Source organism: Geotrypetes seraphini, chromosome 3 (assembly GCF_902459505.1).
Source record: "Geotrypetes seraphini chromosome 3, aGeoSer1.1, whole genome shotgun sequence".
Taxonomy (NCBI): Eukaryota; Metazoa; Chordata; class Amphibia; order Gymnophiona; family Dermophiidae; genus Geotrypetes; species Geotrypetes seraphini.
The window spans coordinates 278,255,426-278,282,320 of NC_047086.1; the positions used below are offsets into that span (position 1 = coordinate 278,255,426).

General features: G+C 43.5%; 1 protein-coding gene across 7 annotated transcripts in view; it reads left to right on the forward strand.

Annotated features, from left to right (window-relative positions):
• Nucleotides 1-26,895, forward strand: part of LTBP1 (latent transforming growth factor beta binding protein 1) — a 941,660-nt gene that overhangs the window by 285,709 nt on the left and 629,056 nt on the right. For all 7 annotated transcript variants that reach the window (XM_033937066.1, XM_033937071.1, XM_033937073.1 and 4 more), the window contains exon 4: nt 23,809-23,984. In XM_033937066.1, coding sequence (XP_033792957.1) covers nt 23,809-23,984 — 176 coding nt within the window. The remainder of the gene's footprint in view (nt 1-23,808; nt 23,985-26,895) is intronic.

The window sequence follows — 26,895 nt, forward strand, 5'->3', positions numbered from 1 at the left end:
ACTATCAGGAGAGGACCCAATACTAAATGACCTAATACCAGACAACTACAAAATTCACATGTTAAATCGTGAAGACCGCAGAGGGGGAGGACTAGCAGTCATCCTCAAGGAAGAACTCGAACTAGAATTAGTTGACTCCAAGATAACCAACCAACTAGAAACACTAGCATGCAAGATTAGCAATAAGGACCTAGAAGAGTACCTCTCCTGCATTCTGTTTTATATACTGCCAAAATGCTGGTCAAAGGCCAGAGAAGACTTCTATGAATTCATCCTACATAACTCAATTACTCCGTCTTACAATATTATAGCATGAGACGCAAACCTACATTTAGAAAACAAGAAAAATCCCGACACAAAAGATTTCAAAAACTTCCTATCCACACTCAACTTCAATCTTCCTTCACCCACACAAACCCATGAAAAAGGCCACCAACTAGATCTAGTAGCTATGTCCACAAAAGAAATCCTAAATCCCACTATTTCCACATCAAACGGCATTTGGAACCATGACATCTGGTCCGACCACTACACCTATTACTTTAATCTAAACTGGAACCAAACTAAAGTAAAAACTCACCCAAGGATAAAAAAAGAACATCTCACAAGGGGCCACATTAACCCTGAGGAATACTGGGCCCACTACGAAGCACGCGAGGAGATGAATGAAGAAGGTGAATTCTGGGAACAATGGTCAAAAACAAGCACAAATATCCTAGACAAAATAGCTCCCAAACAAAACAGAACAAACCGCTCAAATAAATATAACAACTGGTTCGACTCTGAACTACAAAAAATGAAACAATCAATACGACGATTAGAAAGGATCTGGAACAAATCAGGTGAAATATCCGACAGGAATAACTGGAGATCAAACATAAAGGAATATAAACAACTGATAAAAGAAAAAAGGAAAAAATTCTACTCATCCAAAATATACACATCCAACACAAGTGCAAAAGGAATTAACACTCATGAATTGTTTAATCTAGTAAAAAATCTATTTGACACCACACGCCACAGTCAATCAACGCACGACATAAAACTTCCATCAGCAGACGATCTAGCACAACACTTTAACACAAAAATTGTGAACCTAAGGAACAACTGCCCAACAAATAACACAGATGAACAGCAAATAGCCAACATACACGAAAACGAAATACCAGTGGACATGTATTGGAACTCCTTTCATGACCTAGAATGGAATAACTTCATAAAACTCTACAATAAATATACCACATCAAACTGCATCCTAGATCCCTGTCCACCCAACATAATGAAAGCAGCCCCTTTAGACTTTAAGATAACACTATGGATTCATATGTCCAACAATTTCAAAAAGGGAAAATTCCTATCAAAAAACGGTCACATTATAATCACCCCAATCCCAAAAAATCATAAACTACCCCTAACTTCAGCAACCAACTATAGACCAGTAGCATCCATCCCATTTTTCGTAAAAATAATGGAAGGCTTGGTACAAACCCAACTGATGGACTACCTAGATAGGTTCTCACTGCTACATGAAACCCAGTCAGGCTTCAGACCTATGTTCAGTACTGAGACGGTAATAGCAGCAATCTTAGATTACCTACGTAACTTATTTAGTAAGGGCCACAAAGCCTTAGTGATGCAATTCGACATGAGCTCAGCCTTCGACTTGGTAGATCACGAAAAACTACTACAATGTTTAGATTCAATCGGCATCGGAGGCGAAGTGCTGGACTGGTTCCGAGGTTTCCTTACGACCCGCACCTATCAAGTCCGCTTCAATAACAATCTCTCTAAATCATGGAGAAACCCATCAGGCGTTCCACAGGGATCCCCACTATCCCCACTACTCTTCAACGTCTATATAGCTACACTAGGCACGAAGCTAACCCAGCGAGGCATAAAAGTATTCAGCTATGCAGACGACTTCACAATCATAATCCCGTTTACAGCATCCTCCTCCGAAATCACCCCCATTGCAACTGAAGCGCTAAACACAATGGATCAATGGACCACAGACTTCAAACTGAAGCTCAATTCAGAAAAAACTAAATTCTTCATAGCCTCGCCACACGCACAAAATACGACAATATCATTACACATTAACAATCTAAACTACCCCATTCAACCAACGATGAAGATTCTAGGAGTAATACTAGACCAAGGACTAACCATGAAAGACCACATAGACTCCTTAATCAAAAGAGGGTTTTTCACTCTCTGGAAACTTAAATCCATTAAGGCGTACTTCCACACTTCAGCATTCAGAATCCTAGTACAATCCCTAATACTAAACCACCTGGACTACTGCAACATCACCCATCTAACAATCCCACGGAAGCAAATGTAAAGACTACAACTGATACAAAATGCAGCAGTCAGGATGATTTTCGGGCTGAAGAAGTCCGATCACGTAACCCCTTCCTACCGACTCCTACACTGGCTGCCGATGGAGGCGCGCTCGAAATTCAAGCTAGGCTGTCTCTGCTTCAAAGTATTAAACGGTCTAGCCCCAAAATACATCACAGACCTCTTCTCATTCCCAACCAATAAACATGAAAGAAAAACACACATGAAATTTGTCTCCCCACCGGCCAGAGGGTGCAAATATAAGAGACACCATCAACAACTGCTATCATATCAAGCAGCCATATGGGGTAAAGACCTAGGAAAACTAATCGCGCACACAAACAACTATGAAGAATTCAGGAAACACCTAAAAACCTACCTATTCCTGAAATACCTAGGTAACGAACCGGAACATCAACCCCCCTTGTAACAACACCACATACCTGAACTTGCAATCAATAAATATGAACACTCTATTCAACTCACGGAACATTTTTACTTCTGTTTAAACAACTCACACAACTCACAGACTGACGTTAAAATAATTAATGTTATCAGATGTACAATGCAATACTCTTTAATTCGCTGTACGAGATATTCACTGTTATACTCTTCAATTCGCTGTATGTAAAGTTTCTCTTTATATTTATTGTATTCTCAGTTTCTTGTATTGTAAACAGCTTCTTTTATTGTAAACCGCCTAGAAGTCGCAAGATTGTTGGCGGTATATAAAAATAAAGTTATTATTATTATTATTATTATTTCTGATCCATCTATGTACGTCTCCTTCCACCCCATGGTTCTTCAGTTTCTGGAGTAGACGTTCATGGGGCACCTTGTCAAAGGCTTTTTGGAAATCTAGATATATGATGTCTATGGGGTCTCCTTTGTCCATCCGTTTGTTAATCCCTTCAAAGAAGTGCAATAAGTTCATTAGGCATGATCTTCCCTTGTAGAAACCATGCTGGCTGGTTATCAGAAGTTCGTGTTTTTCAAAATGTTCATCGATGTTTTCTTTTATCAGTGCTTCTGCCATTTTCCCCGGAACCGAAGTCAGGCTCACCAGCCTGTAGTTTCCCGGGTCACCTCTTGATCCCTTTATAAAGATGGGCGTAACGTTGGCTATCTTCCAATCCTCCGGGATCACGCCTGTTTTCAGGGATAAGTTGCAAATTTGCTGCAGTAGTTCTGCTATCTCCTTTTTAATTCCTTCAGAATCCTTGGATGTATGCCGTCCGGACCTGGGGATTTGTCAGTTTTTAGTTTTTCTATCTGCCTGCGGACGTCCTCAAGGCTCGCATCTATGGATGTTAATTTTTCTGCTTAACTTCCATTGAAGAATTGTTCAGGTTCCGGTATGTTGGACGTGTTTTCGTTTGTAAATACAGACAAGAAGAACATGTTAAGCCTTTCTGCCACTACCTTCTCCTCCTTCACCACTCCCTTCCTGTCTCTGTCGTCCAGCGGTCCCACCTTCTCTCTAGCCGGCTGCTTCCCTTTAACATATCCAAAGAATGGTTTGAAATTTCTTGCTTCCCTGGCTAGCCTCTCTTCATACTCTCTTTTGGCTTTCCGAACCTCACGGTGACATTTCCTGTGCTCTTTCCAGTTCCACTCAGTTTTGTCCTTTTTCCATTTCTTGAATGAATATTTCTTATTACCTGTCGCTTCCTTCACTATTTTGGTTATCCATGCCGGGTCTTTTGCTCAATTCTTTTTGCACCCCTTCCTGAATCTGGGGATATACAGATTTTGCACCTCGCTCACCATGTCCCTGAAAAAGGACCAGGCATGATTTACCGTTTGCCATTTTTTGGAAGTGTTCCTAAGTTTCTGCCTTACCATTTCCCTCATTGCTTCGTAGTTTCTTCTCCTGAAGTTAAAAGTTGTCGCTATGGATCTCTTGCCTTTTGATACTCCTACCTCAACCTTGAACTTGATCATATTATGATCGCTGTTTCCCAACGGTCCCACTACTTCTACTTCCTTTGCAGGTCCCCTTAACCCAGGGGTGTCCATTGTCGGTCCTCGAGGGCCGCAATCCAGTTGGGTTTTCAGGATTTCCCCAATGAATATGCATGAGATCTATGTGCATGCACTGCTTTCAATGCATATTCATTGGGGAAATCCTGAAAACCCGACTGGATTGCGGCCCTCGAGGACCGACATTGGACACCCCTGCCTTAACCCATTTAGGATTAGATCCAGAGTGGCATTTCCTCTCGTTGGTTCTCTAACAAGCTGCTCCATGAAGCAATCTTGTGTAGCTTCCAGGAATTCTGTCTCCCTAGCACATTTCGAGCTTCCAAGACTCCAGTCTATCCCGGGGTAGTTGAAGTCTCCCATAATAACGGTGTTGCCGGTTTTGCATTCTCGCTTCATCTCGGCTTCCATTTCCTCATCGATATCCCTGATGGGCGATAATATAGGCCCATCTTTATTTAGGCCCTTTCCTTCCCGGTATTTTAACCCATAGAGATTCCAGCTTGTTGGTCATCTTTGCTGTGTCCATTCTTGTGGATTGTATGCTTTCTTTTATGTATAGGGCTATTCCACCTCCTTTTTGTCCTGACCTGTCCTGGCGATAGAGCTTGTATCCCAGCAGTGCTGTATCCCATTTGCTTTCCTCATTCCACCATGTTTCAGAGATTCCAATGATGTCGATGTCTTCTTCATCGGCCACGGCTTCTAGTTCCCCCATTTTGTTTCTTAGGCTCCTTGCATTAGCATATATGCATTTTAGATCCTGGTAATTTGTTGTCCTCCTTTCCTTTCCCTGTGCTTCGGTCTTTATTTTCTTCTCTTTTGCTGCAAACATTGTAACCTCTTCTTCTGGGTTAGTCGACTCCTGCAATTTGTCCCTTGTTTCTTCCCAGCCTTTTTTCCCCTCAGTATCTTTACGGGATACTGTATTCCGAATCGTCGACGCTTGGTCAACTGTCGGCTTTCCCCTTCTTCTTAGTTTAAAGCCTGTTCTATTCCTCTCTTGACATTGTTTGCTAGGAGTCTAGTTCCCGCCGCGCTCAGGTGCAGTCCATCTCTCCTGTAGAGCTTGCTCTTGCCCCAAAATGCCGTCCAGTTCCTAACGAAGTGGAATCCTCCATCCTCACACCATCTCCTCATCCACGCATTTATTGATTGTAGTTCCTCCTGCCTTTTCACATCTGCCCTCAGTACCGGTAGGATCTCTGAGAACGCTATCTTCTGGGCCCTCATCCTCAGCTTCTTTCCCAGAATCTTGATCAGCGTGTTTCTTCTGTAGTCTCTCCTGCTGACATCATTCGTCCCGATGTGGATCACTACTGCAGTCTCTTCTGTCTCCTCTCCTTCCAGGATCATTCCAATTTTGTCCACGATGTCCTTGGTTCTTGCTGCCGAAAGGCAGGTCACCAGTCGATCCTCTCTCCCTCCTGCTATGTGGCTATCCACATGCCTCAGGATCGAGTCTCCCACTAGAATCGCTGACTTTCCCTTCTTCAGTTTTCGCTTCGGTCTCAGGTCAATGTCCTCGATATGCTTCGCTCTTTCTTCTTCTGGGCCTCGACTAGCCAAATTCTCCCCCTCATGCGGTAGTCCTCTGTGGGTGTCATCTTTGAGGTAATCTGCTTCTTGCTCTCCCTTGCATGTTGGTATCCATGTAGCTTCTTCTTTTATCTGAAGTTCGTTCTCTTCCACCTTCGTCCTTATGCCTCTTCAATGAATCTCTAGAGTTCCCTGACTTCCTCCTCAATATGTCTCTCCGTGGTGCAAAATCCTTCTAGCTCCTATATCCTGTCCTCTAGTCGCTTGACCTCCTACTTCAAACTTTTCAGCTCCTGACACCGACTGCGTACATATGACTGTCTCCCCGAGGGGAGATAGTCATACATATGACTGTCTCCCCGAGGGGAGATAGTCATACATATGACAGTCTGTGCAGAACACTGGAAAGCTCATCTTCTGGCTTCCCTCTGCTTCCATTGTTATTCCTACTTTAAGATACCAGTTGAGATTACTTGTGACTTGTGTCTGCTTTGTGTCCTTTCTCTCTCCCTACCTGCTGCTGGTGGTGTCCTCCCTGACTCTTTCTGTGTGCTGGTGCCCTCTCTTTCTCTCTCTAACTGTCTCTGGTGTCCTCTCACTCACTGCCTGCTGGTGGTGCCTTCTCTGTCTCTCTTTCTGTGCTGGTGTCTTCTCTGTCACTCTCTCTTTGCTGATGTCCTCTCTCTCTCTGTGCTGGTGCTCTGTACTGGTGTCTCTCTTTCTCTCTCTACTTGCTGCTGGTGTCCACTCGCTCTCTACCAGCTGCTGGTGTCCTCTAGTTCTCTACCAGCCGCTGGTATCCTCTCTCTCACTCTCTCCCTCTGCCTGCTTGCAGCCTCCTTGATATACTTGTTTGAACAGCTTGGCCCTTTGTGTCTGTCTCTTTCTTACCTTCTGTGCTTTCCTTCTGTGCTTGCCGCTTCTTTACCCTTGCTTCTTTACCTTTCTGTCTTATTCCGTTATTCTTGGTAGTAGTGACTTGTCCCTTCCAAAGGCCCTTCGCAAAGGCGCTCTCGCTAAGGCGAGCGCCTTTGCCACTCGCCTTCGCTGCGTGCTGAACAGCTGCGCGCCGTTGGCTCCGCCCCTTTTCAAGGGGGAGTCCGACGCTGCCTCTGACTCGGTGGGGGTGGGCGGAGCGTACTCTCGCCACTTCCCTGAGTCCTGTTCTTCTTCCTGCCTCCTTCGCCTGTTCAAATCACTGTTTCTCCGGCTCTCCCTTGCTCAATCTGGCTACATGAGCACATTGCCTCCTTCTCATGCACTCGATACCCGATTCAGCGTTCACCGCGTAGGCTCCACCCCCTTTCAAGGGGGAGTCCGACGCTGCCTCTGACGCGGTGGGGGGTGGGCGGAGCGTACTCTCGCCACTTCCCTGAGTCCTGTGCTTCTTCCTGCCTCCTTCGCCTATTCAGATCACTGTTTCTTCGGCTCTCCCTTGCTCAATCTGGCTACACGAGCACGCTGCCTCCTTCTCCTGCACTCGGTACCCAATTCAGCGTTCGCCGCAATGGCTCCGCCCCCTTTTAAGGGGGAGTCCGACGCTGCCTTTGACGTGGTGGGGGTCGGCGGAGCGTACTCTCACCTCTTCCCCGAGTCCTGTGCTTCTTCCTGCCTCCTTCGCCTGTTGAAATCACTGTCTCCCTTGCTCAATCTGGCTATACGAGCACGCTGCCTCCTTCTCCTGCACTTTTTAAAATCTCTGCTCTAGCCAGCCTGGTTCCCTCTCTAATCACTTCCAGGTTGCGAGGCCAGGTTGTGATGTCAGAGGGAATGCCAGCGCAAGCATCAGGCTGGAGAAGCTGCTCACACTGGCAAAGATTGAAAGAGGTATGAGATGGGAAGTGAAGGCGTGAGTGGGGGGAGGGATGGAAAGGAGGGTGGTTGTGGGATGTCACAACCCTGGGCGCTTCCTACCCTTGTTACGCCACTGACTCCCCTACTACAAATCTAAGCAGAATTTGGCTTCTTTTTTACAGGCACCCAAGCTTTGGCATGCCCTACTTGCCTATATAAGATCTGATCCATCGTTCGCTCAATTCAAACATTATTTGAAAACCTGTTATCTTAAATCTGCTTATGAATCTTCTGTCACATAGTTTTTGAGTCCTCATGAGCCTGGTTTAGAGTTAGTGTAGTATACAGGGTGGGCCGAAAGTAGGTATACAGTATTTATTCATTTCTTTTTATTTTACAGGTATCGTGAATAACATTCATGTGAAATTTTTGTATCAGTTACTTCATTTCACTTTGACTTGATTATCGTTCAGTACTGTATTATATCTATTTCAGGGGTGCCCAATACGTCAATTGCGATCGACCGATAGATCGGGAAGGCAACGTGAGTCGATCGTGGAGCCCATCCTGTGATAGACTCATGTTGCCGTCCCGATCTACCGGCCGATCAGCCGACAACGCCGGGCATCCAGTTTAGTCTGTTTTTTGTCATTTCGGTGGGGGGGAGGGAGCGGCTGTGGCGGCGGTGGCAGCAGCCTGAAAAAGAAATCTTCCTGGCTGGGGTCGGTGTCATGTTCCAGAACTTCTACAGCCTTCCTATCTGGCCCTCTCCCTTCTACTTGCATCCGGCCACACCCCCGCTCCGCGGCTCTCTTCGGCAACTCAGCAGCAGCAATTGATGCAAGCTTCTGACGTCGAGGTCTTCCCTCTGCAAGTCCCGCTTGTTTCAACTTCCTTTTTCTACAAAAGCGGGACTCGCTGAGGGAAGGCCTTGATGTCGGCAGCCTGTCTTGATCACCGTTGCTGAAGAGGGCTGTAGGGCAGGGTGTGTAGCTGGATGCAGAAAGAAGGGAGAGGGCCAGATGCAGGACTCGTGGGTGAGGGAGGAGAAGAGAGAGGGGAGGGAAACAAAAGGAAATATTTCATACCGGGCTGGGCCGGAGTGGAGGGAGGGTGGAAAAATTCTGGCTACAAGAAAAGGGCGGAAAGCTGAAAATGGAGATAGTGACACAAAGAAGAGAAAGGGTAAGCAGGACCTACTGAATAAGGATAGAGATACAGAGGGGACATGAAGAGGAGGTGAAATAGAGACATAGAAATAATGCTGAAAAAGGGGGGGGGAGGAGATAAAGACATTGAAAGGGCAAATGGTGAACATGGGGTAAAGACAAGGACAGAGACAAATGAAGATTCTGAAAAAGTGGTGAGATAGGGATCTAGGTGAGATGGACACAAAGAAGGGTGATGCTGGAAAATAGGTGGAATGGTAATTCTGACAGACACAGAAAGGAAATGCTGGATCAAGGAGAGATGGGGCTCAGGCTGGAAGGAATGGGGAGAAATGCCTGGTTGGCTCGGAACTTCCTCTCCTACGTCATAATTGACGTCGGGGAGCAGAATGCTGGTCATCACAATGCTTTTGCAGGGAGAGCTTGGGGCAGCAGTGGCTTGGGGGCTGTTCCCTGATGGTGGCAAACCGAGTGGCTTGGGGGGAGAGTAGGGAGAAGGAAAGAAAGGGGGCAGGCATGAAGACAGAAAGAAGGGGGAACAGGGAGACAGAAAGAAAGGGAGGCAAGGAAACAGAAAGAAAAAGTTGGGGGAGAGGAAACATACAGGAGGCTGAAAGAAGGGAAGAAAGATTGGATGCACAGTCAGAAGAAGAAAGTGCAACCAGAGACTCATGAAATCACCAAACAACAAAGGTAGGAAAAATAATTTTATTTTCAATTTAGTGATCAAAATGTGTCCGTTTTGAGAATTTATATCTGCTGTCTATATTTTGCATTATGGCTCCCTTTTACTAAACCACAATAGTGTTTTTTAGCGCAGGGAACCTATGAGCATTGAGAGCAGCGTGGGGCATTCAGCGTAACTCCCTGTGCTAAAAACTGCTAGTGTGTTTCAGTAAAAAGGGAGGGAGTATATTTGTCTGTTTTTGTATGGTTGTTACTGAGGTGACATTGCATAGAGTCATCTGCCATGACCTCTTTGAAAAAACCCCGGAATATGAATGATAATTAATATTTTCTCTGCCTTTCAGTGTGTTTTGTGGGGTTTTTAAAAACATTTTCATTATTGGTAGATCATTTTATCTTGGTCATTTTAAAAGTAGCTCGCAAACCCAAAAAGTGTGGACACCCCTGATCTATTTGATACCTGCTAAATAAAAAGAAATAATGAATAAATACTGTATACCTACTTATGGCTTGACCTGTAAATAATTTTTTCCCCTTCTCCTTTCTTGTAATTAGTTAGTTTTCTCAGAAGTATGAGGGTTTTTATTTTTTCCTGTCTAGATTTGGAGTTCTTTTCCGTTTTCTGAATTTGTAATGTTATTTTATAGACTGCATTGGTATGATCCCATAGTATGAGGTATAGCAAGTCCTTGAATAAACAATAAACAAACACTTATACTAACAATAACTATAATAATAGCTGTCTTTATTCTGCCTAGAAAGTTTCAACAAATTACCTCAGATTTCAAAACCCTTCTCTGCACTCCATATCACTTCTTCCTGCACTCCCAAGCACCTCAGGTTATGAACCCCTGCTGTACTTCTTTAAAAAGTTGAATGTGAGAGACAGATTATTCTACCCAGAGAGGATGCAGGTTACAAAGAATAATGTGATCAAATCTTTTGAAGACTCAGATGTCCTCAGGTCTTATTGAACTTTTTGGTTAAATTTGGTAACTGGAGCTGGCGATATCTAAAGCCTCGCCTTTCTGTGGGTTGAGGGAGAATTGGACAACAGTGAATTTTGTATTGGGCATTGCCAAGAATTTTGGTTTTCTATTTTTGAAACAAGATGTTATGTGAGAATGGCTTATGGTTATTGCCCACCAGAAAGGGAAGGGTATATTTTCTGTTGCAACTGTCAGTGTTCATTGTGTGCGAGTTCTAGAACTTGTCAGACTAATTTGCACAGTCAAATCAATACAGGCCAGTGAAGGATTGATTGCTGTTGTGGCCATCATCATGGACTTTTTTCTGGGGCAATATAATGGATGAAAGGTGCGGGGCTGGGTATTTGAATTTTTTTGTTGACTATTACACAATCAGTAATTACAGAATCAATAATTTTTTAAAGATTAATTCCAGAAGTGCCCAGAAATATAAACTTGGTTTGCCTACCATAAAGATAATATCAAAATTACAGCCAATTTTTGTCATTCGCATACTTGCAAAGATTTGGAATGAGCTTCCGTCTAAGATTAGACTCCTTTCTCAATTATCAATTTTCTGGAAAAAGTTAAAAACTCGCTTATTTCAGAAGTCCCTAACAAATTTCTTATTAATGATCTTCCATCTGTCAATTTTGATCCCTTCTTTGTTTGATTTCTAATATTTGTAAATGGAGTTGAGCCCTCTCAGAGGGATGAATTGGTATATAAAATTAAAGGATTGGATTGGATTAGGGGCCGGATTCTATAACTGGCGCTAATATCAGCGACTGCCTTATAGGTAGCCGCCAATTGCGTGTCAATGATGCATCAGCGCTGGTTTCAGAATTGCACCTACAGGGTTTTCTGGGCCTATATTTCTGGCACTTGTCTTTGTGTGAATTGTACCTGCGTAGGTGCTTTAGGCCACCTAACGCCACTTCTGGCATTGACCATGCCTACTTTGGCATTCAGCAGACTAGAGCACCTACGTAGGTGTGATTCCAGCGCCATTTATTTAAGTGCTGATAGGTGCTTCAACCTTGTCGCATTTTGCCATTTCTAATCTAATCTAATCTAATCTAATCTAAACTAAACCTTAAGTTTATATACCACATCATCTCCATGAGTATGGAGCTCGACACGGTTTACAAGAACTTAAAATAGTGGGTAGAGAAGAAGAAAAAGGATTACATGAACTTATGTGTAGAAGGGGGGAGAGAAAGGGGGGAAGGATAGAGTTACAATTTGATGAAAAGCCAGGTTTTCAGTTGTTTGCGGAATAACTGAAGGGAGCTCAGCTTCCGCAGCGGGGTGGTGAGGTCGTTCCAAAGACCTGTGATTTTGAAGAGAAGGGATTTTCCCAGTTTGCCTGCATAGTGGATGCCGCGTGGACAGGGGAAGGCTAGTTTATGCCTTTGGGCAGTTCTGGAGGAGTCGGGACTGGAGGAGTTGAAAGACAGTGGGATAAGAGGAGGCAGGATTCAGTGAATGATCTTGAAAGCCAGGCAGGAACATTTGAAATGGATTCTGGAGATTATTGGGAGCCAGTGAAGTTTGGCAAGGAGTGGGGAGGCATGGTCAGATTTGCGTTTTGAGAAGATCAGTTTGGCTGCAGTATTCTGGATTAGCTGGAGTCTTAGAATACTTTTTTTTGATAGATTTAAGTAGATGGCGTTGCAGTAATCTAGTTTGGAGAGGATGATGGATTGGACAAGGATGGCAAAGTGTTGTTGGCTGAAGTAGGATCTAGCTTTCCTCAGCATGTGAAGGCTGAAAAAGCATGATTTTGCCAAGGAGTTGAGGTGGTCATTGAGGGAGAGAGAGGAATCGATAGTGATACCAAGGACCTTGCATGAGAATTCGAGCTGTAGTGTATCGCCTGTGGGTAGTGCGTTAAAGTGTGGGCAGGTGTTCGAATTTTGGGCGGAGCCAGAGTAGTTTTGTTTTAGATTCGTTTAGTTTCATCTGTACCGAGAGGGACCAGGCATTCTTCAATTAACAGGAGCCAGTAGAGCACCTACCAGTGCCTAGGTTTAGGTGCTGGTTTTGGGACAGGAGACTATTTCTGGGAAGCAGAGTAATTAATGAAGTCACGTATGATGGTACCTGACCATGCAAGATTTTAAAAACAAAACTGGAAATTTTAAATTGGATCTGGATGTCCAAAGGCAACTAGTAAACCTCTCATATTTCATTAAGCCACAGAACACTCTTTGGGCCTGAGCCTGTAAACGGCGCCTAACTCTTAGGCACTGCTTGGCAAGGTTGTCAATCAGCCGCTACGCACTGTTTATAGAATTATGCCTATCAGTACCTAACTTAGGTGCAGGAAAATTAGGTCAGGAATACTCTGGCCTAATATACCAGCGCCTAACATTAGGATGCCTAGCGATGCCTAACACAGACGCTTAACAACACTCAAATCATAGCACACCTATTCTCTGCCCCATAATCTTGCCCTCTTTTGAGGTAGGTGCCAGTAGGTGCATCAATTTAAGCATTGGTTGGTGCTGCACTGAATTCTACGTGCAACTTTAATTAATGACATTTTCAATTAAATCGCCAATTAAAGTCAATTAAGTTTGGAGTTGCATGTAGAATTTGGCTAGGTGTTGCCGATGTGGCCGCCACTAAGTATCTAACCTATGCACCATTTATAGAATTTCCCCTTACTACTGTGTTTTATAACTGATGTCTATTTGATAATTTCACAGATCAGCTTAAATACAAAACATTACAGTAATCAGTTGATTTAAGAGATTGAAGTAGTACTTGAAATTGTTCTTTATGAAAATAACTGCCTGAGTAAACATAGCTTCCAAAATACTTCAACTTTATAATAGAGACCTGTTTCAGTTTACAGAAATTTGTCCAGGACTCTACTACTATTTATTATTTCTATAGTGCTGAAGGGTATATGCAGCACTATACATTTAACATTCAATAGACGATCCCTGCTCTGAAGAGCTTACAATCTAATTTGGACAGACAGGACAACTCAGGGTTGGGGAGTTTCAAACAGAAGGTATAATCCGATGGGTTTAGGTATCTCAGTAAGAAAGAGTATTTTCTTACCATCAGAAATGCACTTGAGAGATACAAAGTACTAGTAATGTTATTTCATTTGCTTTATGGACATTCAACTGATTGTGTGTGTGTGTAAAAAAATTATTAGTCAGCCTACCACTAGACCACCAGATGCAATATTTGCTTCATAAGACGCACAGACATTTCCACCCACTTTTTTGGGGAAAAAGAGTGCATCTTATGGAGCGAAAAATACTGTCCTGATGCGCTCTGGGTAGCACTGGGGCAGTCTGTAATGTTTAAACAGCAGTCCCTGAAAATCATCAGATGGCCATGTTCAAAGGCCAGAATGATAAAATGAATTTGGGCCCTTACACACAAAGATGCTCATAACATTGACAGACTCTAGCATATGTAACGTGCATGTCATCTATTATAGTGTATACTTATAAAGGGAATTTTTAAAAATAACGTAAATTTCTGGAATCTCTCGTGACACACCCGGAATCTCTTTGGGGCACCCCACTGTGCTGTGGCACACAATTTGAGAGAGACACTAGTCTAGGACAACTGTACTCAACCTTTTTATTTCTCAGTTGGAATACACATGATGGATGCTCACATATGTGATACATCGCATAAATGAACCTCACAGTCCTTTGGTCTGACACAGCATAGCAATTCTTATGAGTTAGATGTAACAGGCTCTGCATCCACAAAAATCCAATTCCCCCTCCCCCAACAACAGATGCAGATAACAACTAGGAAATTTCTCTATTGAAGTCACAACAAAAAAATACATATTTTGATTCTGAGCAATAGAAACATAAATCTCTCCAATACCATGCACATTGTAAAATAATACAAAACCTGAAAAAATCCTAACTCATCATACATGTCACATGACAGTAGCACTAATCTTATCATGCAAACAGCAAGAATCTTACCTATGAATAGGCAGAACTACAACTATTATACTATGCCCTAAAACCTACTAAAGGTAAACCAGAACATGTGGGACAGCTACAGAGCTCTAAACAAACTACATGCAAACAGAATATTGTACCACACCTCAGTCACACTTTTCCAGTTTAAATTTAGAAGATTAAAACAAATCCTGTATTGCTGACCACGTATTATGAATTAAAGTAAAAGAGTGATTATATCTAATATACAAAATATAGACAGATCCATGCTAAATTCAGAACAAGTGATCAGAAATCGTAGAAATATGAAAACAAAAATTAAACTGGGAACCCCAAGAAGTTAAAATTGGCACATATAGCAGTATTGAAGAAATGAAAATAGAAATACATATTTCCTCTTATATTGAACAGAATACAAACTGTACTTTTTGTACTGATATATTGGTACAACAATTTTTCGGTGTATGTTTCTTGACAAGAAGTTCAATTACAATCCTATGCACACCGTGCCATTCAACACCCTCAGACTCCTGAGCCTTATGGCTGAAACATGATTCATGTTGAGTCGGTCTTCTGCATTAATAAATTCAGCTATTGGAACATTATAGGTGCTATTTTTGTCTGTCTCCTCCTCTGTTGTTTTTCTTGCTGTTTGGCCTGTGGGGGATTTTTTTTTTCTTTTTTGTGCTGCAAAAGTTTATATACCACATAGAAAAAAGTAGGATTAAACAAAGGACTTCCAGACAGGAGCCACAGATTCCTGGGTATGTTTATTAGCAAAGTTCAAAAAGACCTAACATGGCATAGTGTTTTGACATTAAAAAAGCACCTGCTTCAGAGATCAATACACTACAGTAAAACCACAAAAAGAATTGCAGCTCCATATGTCATGTCTGTTTGTCTGTCCAAGTTAGATTGTAAGCTCTTCCGAGCAGAGACCGTCTATGTCAGAACATACAGTGCTGCTTATGCCTTTCAGCGCTATATAAGTGATAAGTATTAGTAGTATATGTATTGTGCTATGCGATAAAACTTGTGACACATTAGGAGGCTTTCTGGATAGATTAAATAGTGGAGATCAACATCTATCCTTCAAGATGCAATGCCATGATTCACACATATCCTTTCTTTACCTCATTATTTAAAAAGATGTCTATTGGTTCAGTACACCTTTAAATAGAAAATCAATAGATAAGAACTAACTGGAAGACAATTTAAGGTGGTGAGTAAGGGAGAAGTCTCACAGGAAATATATGTTTATGTGGAGTTCTGGAGGGTTCGGCGCTATCTGCATTGCTTTTTAATGTTTATATGTCCTCTATTGGAAATGTTTTTGAACAGCTGAATGTTTATTATAGGCTTTATGCTGATGAGTATTTTTTTCCCCCCAGTTTCTGCATGGGATCAAGGATTTGTTGAGAAATTAATTACTTGTATGAATGCAATTGAAAAATGGATGACAGAAAATAATTTAGTATTGAATATAGGAAAGACAGCGGTGTTGATATTGGGAAGAAAGGAACTGGCATGTTGGCCTACTGAAGTATTTGTAGGGACATATAAGATCCTTGTCAAAAAGGAAATACGTTTATTATGAGTTTCTCTGGATTGACAATTGACATTGCAGAGTCAAGTAACACAAGTTGTGAAATCAGCATTCTTTCAATTGCATGTGTTGAGAAATTTAAAACCTTTAACATCCGAGTGATTTTCGGAGTATCTTACAGAATTTAGTACTCTGATTATTGTAATGCTTTGTATTTAGGAATTACAAAATGTAGACTGCAGGCATTACAAATAATACAGAATGCAGTGACAAGAGTTTTTGGCGGGAGTGAATAAGCATGTTTCAATGACTCCAATTTTGAAACAGCTGCATTGGCTACTGATAGGATGGAGAGTCCAATATAAAGCAACGCTAGTGGTTCATTGAGCTTTGTATGGTTAAGCACTGTCATATTTGCAAGCACTGACTAATTTATTTACCTACTAGGAAATAGAGATCAGAAATTGCTATGAGTTTGAGGATTCATACGGTACGATATGTGGCAACAGGTCAATCAGATTTTGTGTTGAGAAGTGTCATGAAGGGGCCTTTATCTTAGTGATATTTTTTTCTACCACTGTCACACACTGAGATGAGGATTTTTATTTTATTGTCTCTGCTGGAGACATTTTAGAATATTTTGTGAGTCCAATACAATAATGTCACTTAAACAGTATCTTGAGCTAGAGCAAAAAAAATTAGCACAATAATGTCTTCCCTGTTAGATTAAATTTATTCAGAACTTGTTATAAGGCAGATTTTGGCTAGTACATGTACAGGTCATGACGTGGAGAATTCCCATATTATTTTTCAAGAGGCTCTCCCAAATATAGAGACTCTTGTTAAAATAGGTGCAGCATGTTTTGACATATGCTGAACATTGTCGCTGACCTATAGTAATATGTATGTATTTACGATGTCACATTTCTTGTGTTACACTTGCGTACCTTTGCCTGTATACCAATTGCTTGCAGTGATGAAGATGTGATAGTTCTTCTTGTTCTATGTTTACATTTTTGTATTACTTTTCTTCAAAAATTTAATAAAACTTATTGAACAACAAAAAAATAGGTGCAGCACTGCATCTTGATGCTTCTCAATTTCAAAAAATTTTCATATGAGGGAAAAAATGTACAGTACTGTTCCACTTAGATGCTGGAACTTTTGAACCTGCTGCTTTCGACACCAGCTATGCCTTCATCCCCCACCAACATGGTAATAATCCAACATCTGCTCTCCTCTCCCCCCCCTTCTGGTCCTCTTTCACATGTCAAATCTTCCCTTCCCGATCCCACACCCCATCTCTTGCCAGGGATTCCTAGTATCTAGTGAAGAGCAACAATGAGCAATAGCCATTCCTGCTCTGTTGAAGTCCAGGGTTGCCAGGCACTATGTGGTAGGGGTTGTATGTGCCATTTTGAACCTCAAACTTCTGAACAAGCGTGACAGGGCCTTGCTCCTTTTCACCAGTAGACACCATTTTGTTTCATTTATTTACATACTATACCACTACAAAACTAGTTTACAAAACTAAAAACATAATTAAGAAGGAACCGGGGACACGTGGTAAGATTTAGGGTAGTAGGGGTCCTTGTCTGTGGGGGACTGGGAGAGGTTATGGATATATGTGTGCGTGGGATTGGAATGCTTTACCATAAGGAGGATAGGAAGGGGATATGAATATTGGGGGGGGAAGGGAGTCAGAAGGGAGAGTTGCCCTTCCAGGGGACACTCATACATGCCTCAGGGCAGGTGCAAATGCCAACATGGGTATTTTCTCATATCTATATGTAGTCCTATTGTAAAATGGGAAATGGATTGGTATGTTTGGCCTGTCCTAACCTCTCCATGCCTTAACCATTATCACCCTATCAATGCCTCTCGCATGAATAAAGAGCCTACTTTCTGAAATGACTTTTATATATGTATGCCAATCAGGGCCGCCATCAGAAATTTCTGGGCCCCTTACTGAGCAATCCTATTGGGCCCCCCACGCACCCCTTCCCCCCCCCCCCGACCCCCCCCCCCTTCTTCCATGGGCCGAATACACATATACTTTTCTCTGTCGCCGCACTCTTTGACCGAAAGATTTGTAAGCCTGCAACCATGTCAAGGTAGACTCTTTCAGCAGGGCCCTAACCTAACCTAAACTAAACTAAACTAATCTATACCTATCTATTCTAAACTAACATATGTCTAATACTGAACTAATAACAAACTAACAAACATTTGCATAATAAATAACTAATAAATATTAGTGCTAGTAGCTATAATTCACTTTTGAATGTAAAATCTCAGTTAAGGATTTCTTTTGATCTTTGTAGGCCAGAAGTAGATCACAATTGCACAATATTTTTTGTAACAAGTATTAAATGTGTTACTGTAAGCTTAATAAATATATCAGAAAAAACTACACATCTGAGCGCATATCTAAACATACACGTCTGAGCGCATATCTGAACATACACATCTGTATGATCCCATCCTCCTCAGCTTGCCTATAGCTGCATCATGCATGTTAAAAATGTATGATATGTTGATATATGCACCTTCCTTCCTTCCCATCCATCCTCCTCAGCCTGTCCTTACACATCCACAGCTGCATGTTAATAATGATGTATATGTTATGATGATAAATAAGTGCATATGAGCACATCATTAACATGCAGCTATGGATGAATATATAATGATGTTATGAGTGTGCACCTCTTCCTTCCCATCCTCCTCAGCATGTCACATACAGCATGTTACATTACACAGACTTTGTGTAATGTAACATGCTGTATGTGACATGCTAAGGAGGATGGGAAGGAAGAGGTGCACACTCATAACATCATTATATATTCATGAATCAATCTGATAATCATCACCACCAGGCTGTGTGTGTTATGGGATGGAGGAAGAAAGGTGCATGGGATGGAGGAAGAAAGGTGCATGTTTAAATTGCGCGGGGACAGAAATCCCACCTGTCCCCGTGAGGACTCCCACCCGTCCCCGCGAGGAATCCCTCCGTCCCCACCCGTCCCCGCGAGGAATCCCCTCCGTCCCCGCCCGTCCCTATAAACTACAGAAATAGTTATTTCATTTAATTATGCTACTGAATTAAAGGCTCTGGTAGAAACCCATTTAAAAATAAACAAAAAGACTTTATTAATTTGGAAATATTAATTGGGAAGAATACATACTTTGTAAATGGGTTTCTACCAGAGCCTCTAATGTTTATAAATTTTTATCAACACAACTAATATACTACTTTATCCTGAAGCAAAAAAAAAAAAAAAGAATTTTTTTCCTACCTTTGTTGCTTGGTTTCTGCTTTCCTCATGTTCTCATTTAATTCCTTCCATCCACTGTCTCTCTTCTTTCTGCGTCTTCCATTTGCTCTGTTACTGTGCCTCTCCCTTTCTCCCCCCTCCCAAATTGGTCTGGCACCCATCTTCTTCTCTCCGCTCCCCCCATAGTCTGGCATCTCTGTCTTCTTCCCTGCCAGTGTCTTCTCCCCACTCTCTCTTCCCCATTTCCTTTCAGCGTCCTTCTCCCCACCCCCATCTTCCCCATGTCCTGTCAGCATCCTTCTCCCCCCTCTGTCTTCCACATTTGCTTTCAGTGTCCTTCTCCCCCCTGTCCTTTCAGGGTCCTTCTCCCCCCTCTGTCTTCCCCATGTGCTTTCAGCGTCCTTACCCCCCCCTCCCGTCTTCCCCATGTCCTTTCACATCCTTCTCCACCCCTTTGTCTTCCCCATGTCCTTTCAGGGTCCTTCTCCCCCCTCTGTCTTTCCCATGTACTTTCAGCGCCTTCTCCCCCCTCCCGTCTTCCCCATGTCCTTTCAGCGTCCTTCTCCCCCATCTTCCCATGTCCTTTCAGGGTCCTTCTTCCCCTTCTGTCTTCCCCATGTGCTTTCAGCGTCCTTCTCCCCCCCTCCCGTCTTCCCCATGTCCTTTCAGCGTCCTTCTCCACCCCTTTGTCTTCCCTATGTCCTTTCAGCGTTCTTCTCCACCCCTTTGTCTTCCCCAGTGCTTTCAGCGGCCTTCTCCCTCCTCAGTTTTACCCATTTCCCTTAAGCGTCTTTTCTTCTCCACTCCACCTTTCCTCCCTTTCTCCCTCCCTGCCCCTTACCTTTGTGGCGTGTCCCCACCCGACCGACAACAGAACAGGCCCGGTCGGACAAACTTCCCTGCCCTGTAGCCGCAAATCTAAATTACCTTCTTACAGCAGCTGGAGTATTGAAGCTGCTGTAAGAAGGTAATTTAGATTCGCTGCTACAGGGCAGGGAGGTTTGTTGGCCGGGCCTGTTGTCGGTCGGTCGGGGGAAGCGCCACAAGGCTAAGGGAACCTGACCGGCTGTGCACACTCCCCCCCCCCCATGGCTACACCGGGGCGGACCTCCCCCCCCCCCTTTCGGTACACGACTGCCTTTTCCCTACCTGCTCTGCCACAAGCAGCCGACCGGAAGTCTTCCTGATGTCAGCGCTGACGTCGGAGGAAGGGAGGGCTTTGCTTAAGCCCTCCCTCCGACGTCAGCGCTGACATCGGGAATACTTCCGTTCGGCTGTGTGCTGCGGCAGGGCAAGTAAGGAGAAGGAGAGTAGACTATTCTTGCGACCCTGGGGGAGCCCGGGACCCTGTCAGCTCCGGGCCCCTGAATGCAGGACTGGTAGTACTGCCCTGATGGCGGCCCTGATGCCAATCTACATGTGTTAAAGCTGATATTTACACTTGGAGGGCTTCTAAAATAAGGGTCTAAACTAGAGAATGACATGGGAACGGGTATCCCAGGGACAGAGCCCGTGGGAATGGAGACGGGGACAAACTCATCCATCGTTGCTGGCATCAAGGAACATTTCCAACATTTAAAAGACACTTAGGGCTCCTTTTACGAAGCCGCATTAGCGGTTTAAGGTGCGTAATAGCGTGAGTTAAACTGCCGGCCGTGCTAGATGCTAATGTCAGCATTGAGCTGGCGTTAGTTCTAGCTATGTAGCATGGGTTTAGTGCACGCTAAAAAGCTGTGTGCACTAAAACTGTTAATGTGGCTTTGTAAAAGGAGCCCTTATTTTCCTATTCATCTACTAAACAGTTTAGGTTATTTTACATTACATTACATTACATTAATGACTTCTATTCCGCCTGTACCTTGCAGTTCTAAGCGGATTACAACAAAAAGATAACTGGACATTTCCAGGAATAGGAATACAATTAACGACGTAGGGCCTAATACATCTAAACGATAGCTGGACGTTTTCAGGAAGAGGAATACAGTTAGAGGCGTTAGGTCAAAATCACATTTTGAAGGGAGGATCCTAAGAAGGGGAGAGAGGGGAGAAGAGTGGGGTTAGGAAATTAGGATGTATTTCTTGAATAGTATGGTTTTGATTTCTTTTCGAAAAGCTTTGAGGTCAGTTGAAGCTGTCAGTAGGTTGGTGATGGAGGGGTCCAATTTAGCTGCATGTGTTGCTAGTAGGTTGTCGTACATCTTTTTGCGCTTAGTTCCTTTATAAGGGGGGTAGGAGAAAGGGGACTGGGTTCTCCTTTGTCTGGAATAGAGGTTCCTATTTAGGCGGTTGTTTAAGTAGGAGGGTGCCGTTCCGTTTAATGTTTTGAATATTATGCAATATAGCTTAAATTGGATGCGGGCTTGTATTGGAAGCCAGTGTGAATCTAGGAAGGCGTTGGTGATGTGGTCAAATTTTCGAAGGGAATAGATCAGTCTGAGGGCGGTGTTCTGGACAGTCTGTAGTTGTTTTATTAGGTAGGTGGGACAAGGAAGGTAGAGGATATTGCAATAGTCCAGTAGACTTAGGACTAGGGATTGAACTATGAGTCTGTATTGATCTTTGCCGAAGAATTTTCTAATTTTGCGAAGGTTGCGCATGGTAAAGAATGCTTTTTGAGTGATTTTGTTGATTTGCACCTGAAGAGTGCAGCATCTATCTACTGTTACTCCAAGGAGTTTGAGAGTGGTCTGTATAGGATATTTGGTGGTTTTTATTTCTAGTTCTGTTATCGAGGGGGTTTTGTCTTTTTCAAGCAGTAGAAATTTAGTTTTGTCTGGATTGAGCTTCAGTTTGTGTTCTGTCATCCAGTTTTCCACTATTTCTAGGGTTTTTACCAGGTTATCTGTTGTAGTGGGGTCTTGTGAGTCAAAGGGAAGGAGTATGGTTATATCGTCTGCATAGCTGAATGAGGTTACTTCGTGTTTGTCTAATAGGGTACCAAGGGAGGCGATGAAGACATTGAAGAGCATGGGTGAGAGAGGTGAACCTTGAGGTACTCCGCAGGGATTGGTCCAGGTTTCCGATATTAGATCTTTTGTTTTTACTCTGTATGTTCTTGTTTTGAGGAATCCTTGGAACCAATTGTATACTCCGCCTGAGATCCCTATTGCTTCTAATATCTGAAGAAGTATACTGTGGTCAACCAGGTCAAATGCGGCTGAGAGGTCTAGTTGAATTATCAGCATCCTTCTTCCTTTGCTAAGGTGTTGTCGGGCTGTATCTAGAAGGGAGGCTAGCAGTGTCTCAGTGCTGTGGTTGGATCTGAACCCTGATTGAGACACCCATGTCTAAAAAATAATCCAATTATCTTCCCAGATGATGTAAAAAAGTAGGCAATTGAATCTGTGGGAAGGTTGTACCAAAACCAGGTCAAAATGGAAAGCTCTACTTGTGATTTATAAACAGTTGTACAGAATATTGTCTCTTTTTATTATTTAATAAGATAAGATTAAATATAAAAGCATAAATGTTTGAGGCTTGTGCAACTGAGGACAGAGTCTGTGGGGACAGGACAGGGACAGAGCTTGTGGGGATGGGGACAGAGCCCACGGGGATTAGGCAGGGAGGGATGAGGGCAGAGTCTGCGGGGACAAAGACAAACTTTGTCCCTGTGCCATTACATATTTAACCATAGCTTGCAGCAGTTTTCAAAGAGAAAGTTTGCAAGGACCAGGGTTGATGCAAGAGTATTAGGTATCTATGGCAGATCTTCAGCTTTGTGCCCTCAATTAACTTTCAGATCCCTTGGGCTCGCAACAACCATAATCACACCATCACCTCTCCCAGAATAATTGAGGTAAATAAGCAATTTGAAAACAGCTCATCTTACCTCTGGTGGAAGTACCCTCTTTCCTTAATTTGTGTCTGGTTGTCAGGACCTGTTTTTGCTTTGACTGCAGCTGCTCTTTGGTGCCCTCTGGAAGCTCTTGCTGTAGGCAACTGCCTAGTGTTTTTGTAATTATTTTAATTATAAGAAAAAATATAAAGTACTGAACAACGCAATACAATCTTTCTGCAACCCCAAAGGTATACAGATACATATAAAAACTATCCCCCAAAACGACCCTAGAAAGCAGAACCCCATACCTCCCAAGCTCCTAGTATTTTCTGATGGTTGGATTAGCCTTGGTTTGAACTTTATTTGAAAGGTAACACTTCCCCTCTTTTACAAAACCATAATGTGGTTTTTAGCAGTGATACTCATAGTGTTCATATGAGCGTCGGAGCTGTTCCTTGGCTGGTGCTAAAAATCGTGCTAAGGTTTTGTAGAAGGGAGGGTTAGATATGAAATTGCAGTTTATCCACTGTGCAGTCTAAACACTCCTCTGGGAATTCCTTATTTGAATGCCAGTAATAGTCTGTGCGTTTTACAATTTGTGGGCTTTGACACATTGAAAGTGGTGAGTTTAATTTTTATGTGAGTTGAATGCTTTTATCCCCTTGTAAATCATTTTGAAAATTGTTTTTCTATTTCTAATTTTGTATCATTCATGATTGCTTTACTTATCTGATGTACTTTGCCTTCCCTTTTTTTCCTTTTTTTTTAAACAGAGCACCTATTTCAGCGCAAACCTTATCTATGAATCTTCATCATGAACAAAGTCAGCAATATGTCATTAAACCCAATTATTATACCAATGGACAGAAAGTGCTGTCACGGGAGCAATCCACAGAGGCTTCATCGTCTCTGAGAGCAGGCCAGGATCTTCTCACTTCTTCATTTCATTGTGAGCATTATATTTTTGTCGTAACAGTTATTTTCTGAACACTTTCAGTGTAATTTGAGCCCGCAGCAATTGTATCTTTTTGAATGCCTGCTTTCACAAGTAGAAAAATCTGAATATTCAGTAGAAAAAATTGGATATTCAGAAAATGGCAGCTGCTGAATATCCAGATCTAGACAGTGGTTAGGTTCTGGCATTAGCCAGATAGAGATATCCAGCCACTATCCAGATAGTTTATCTGGAAAGTCCTTAGGACAGCTTTTTTACTATCTAAATAGCCATACTGGGTCAGACCAATGGTCCATCTAGCCCACTATCCTGTTTCCAAAAGGGCCAATCCAGGTCACAAGTACTTGGCAGAAACCCCAATAGTAGCAACATTCCATTCTACCATTTATGCAGATAGCAGATGTTGCTTTTTAATATTAGGCCTTTTATTTCAAACACATATATTTATTTATAAAAATGTATATAACTCTCTCCTTGGCATCACAAAATGCCAATCAAGAGGGTATACAATTCTAAATCATCTTTTTACTATCGATGGGGTATTCCTAACGTGACCATTTATTTTTTTCATCAAAACGGGACATCTATTAATATTCAGTCCTGCCCCAACCCCGCCCTAGCCACACCCCTAATCCTGCCCTAGCCCCGCCCCAGCTCCGCCCCTAATTTCTTCCATTCATTTTTCATGTACACATAATATCTTATTAATTCATAATGCTAACCATAAAATTTTTAAAAAACCACAAAGCATACTATAGGCAGAGAAAATGTTAATTATCATTTATATTTGGGGGGTTTTCAAAGATGTCAAGGCAGATGACTTTAAATTATGCAATGTCACCTCAGTAACTACAGAAAAATAGACAAATATAGTACAGATATAAATTCTCAAAACAGACACATTTTGATAACTAAATTGAAAATAAAATCATTTTTCCTACCTTTGCTATCTGGTGATTTCATGAGTCTCTTGTTGCGCTTCCTCCTGAATGTGCATCCTTTCTTTCATGTCTTTCTTTCTGCACTCAGGCCCAACAGTTGTCCCTTTCTATTCCCTCCTCAGTGCCTTCAGTGCCTCCTTCCTATGTCCTTAGTGCCCCTTCCTGTGTCCTTAGTGCCCCCAGTGCCTCCTTCCTATGTCCTTAGTGCCCCTTCCTATTTCCTTAGTGTCCTCGGTGCTTCCTTCCTATGTCCCCCTCGCTGACTTCCAACCTTTGTCTCCACCCTCTCCCCTATGCTCTTGCATCTCTCTTCTCCTTTCCTTCCTTCCCACTCCACCCCATGGTCTGGCATCTCTATCTCCTTCACATCTCTCTCCTCTCTTTCCATCTCCCACTCCCACTACATTATCTAGCATCTCTTCTTCCTTTCTCTCCTTCCTTCCTCCTGGTCTGGCATCTGTCTCCTCCCTCCATATACCCTTACATATTTCCCCCTTCCATGGTCTGGTAGCTCCTTTCCTTTCCTTCCCTCCCATGGTCTTGGGATCTCTTTCCTCTCCTCTCCCTTCCCTGGTCTCCCTTCCCTGGTCTTCCTTCTCCCCTCTCTCTCCCCCCAATTGGGTGCAGCAATAGCACTTCCCTTCCTCTATCCCCTCCCCAATTGGGTGCAGCTGCAGCTTTTCTCTTCCCCCCTCGGGTGCAGAAGCTTTTCTTTTACCCCCTCCCCCTCGGGTGCAGCAGCAGCAGCTTTTCTATTCCCCCCTCCCCTCCTTGGGTGCAGCAGCAGCTTTTCTCTTCCCCTCTCCTCTCCTCTTGGGTGCAGCAGTAGCAGCACTTCTCTTCCCCTATCCCCTCCCCAATTGGGTGCAGTAGCAGCTTTTCTCTTCCCCTCTCCTCCCCCTTGGGTGCAGCAGCAGCAGCACTTCTCTTCCCTTCTCCCCCTCTTGGGTGCAGTAGCAACAGCTTTTCTATTCCCCCCTCCCCACCATAGATGCAACAGCAGCAGCAGCTTTTCTCTTCCCCTCTCCCCCCCTTGGGTGCAACAGCAGCAGCACTTCTCTTCCCCTATCCCCTCCCCAATTGGGTGCAGTAGCAGCTTTTCTCTTCCTCTCTCCCCCCCCTTGGGTGCAGCAGCCGCAGCTTTTCTCTTCTCCTCTTCCCTCCTTGGGTGCAGCAGCCGCAGCTTTTCTATTCCCCCTCTACCCCTTGGGTGCAGCAGCATCATTTCTCTTCCCGTCCCTCCCAACGGCAGAGTCGCAAGCTTCCCTCCATCGCTGACCTATCTTCTATAGGTCAGTGACGGAGGGAAGCTTATAACTTGCTGCTCTTCCTTGCTTCGGGCCTTCCTCGTTTCCGGGTCCTGCCTTCACGGAAACAGAAAGTAGGCAGGAGTCGGAACCGGCAGCGAGGAAGGCCCGAGGCAAGTTGTAAGCTTCCCTCCGTGTCTCCCTTAGCTTCCCTCCATCGCTGCCTGTAGTGAACTCCTGCTCCGAGGCTCGAATGTGTGCGTGCCGGCTTCCCTTCTCTTCTCCTCCCCTCCAGGACGTAACTTCCAGTTTCGGAGGGAAGCCGGCAAGCACACGTTAGAGCCCCAGAGCGTGGGCTCAATTTGAATGTTGGAGTCAGCCCGGGGTGGCAGCAGCAGGATTAGGGCATGGAGAACACGGCAGCAAGCAGGCGCAGAGAACACTGCGGGGGTTTGGCGCTGGACCGACTGTCCCCTTCTCCCCGCGCACAGCTTCGGGACAGTGTCCCTGAAAATGGGACATTTCGGTGTCCCGAAGCGGTGGCTCGAGACAACGGGACGGTCGGTCCACTAACGGGACTGTCCCGTTGAAAACGGGACGTATGGTCACCTTAGGTATTCCCTTTAAAGAAGGAGAAGTTAAGGCAAGAGGGTCCACATTCAGAGTTTGCAGCAATTATATAACTCTGCAGTATCTGGAACAAATTATTTTGGGTGG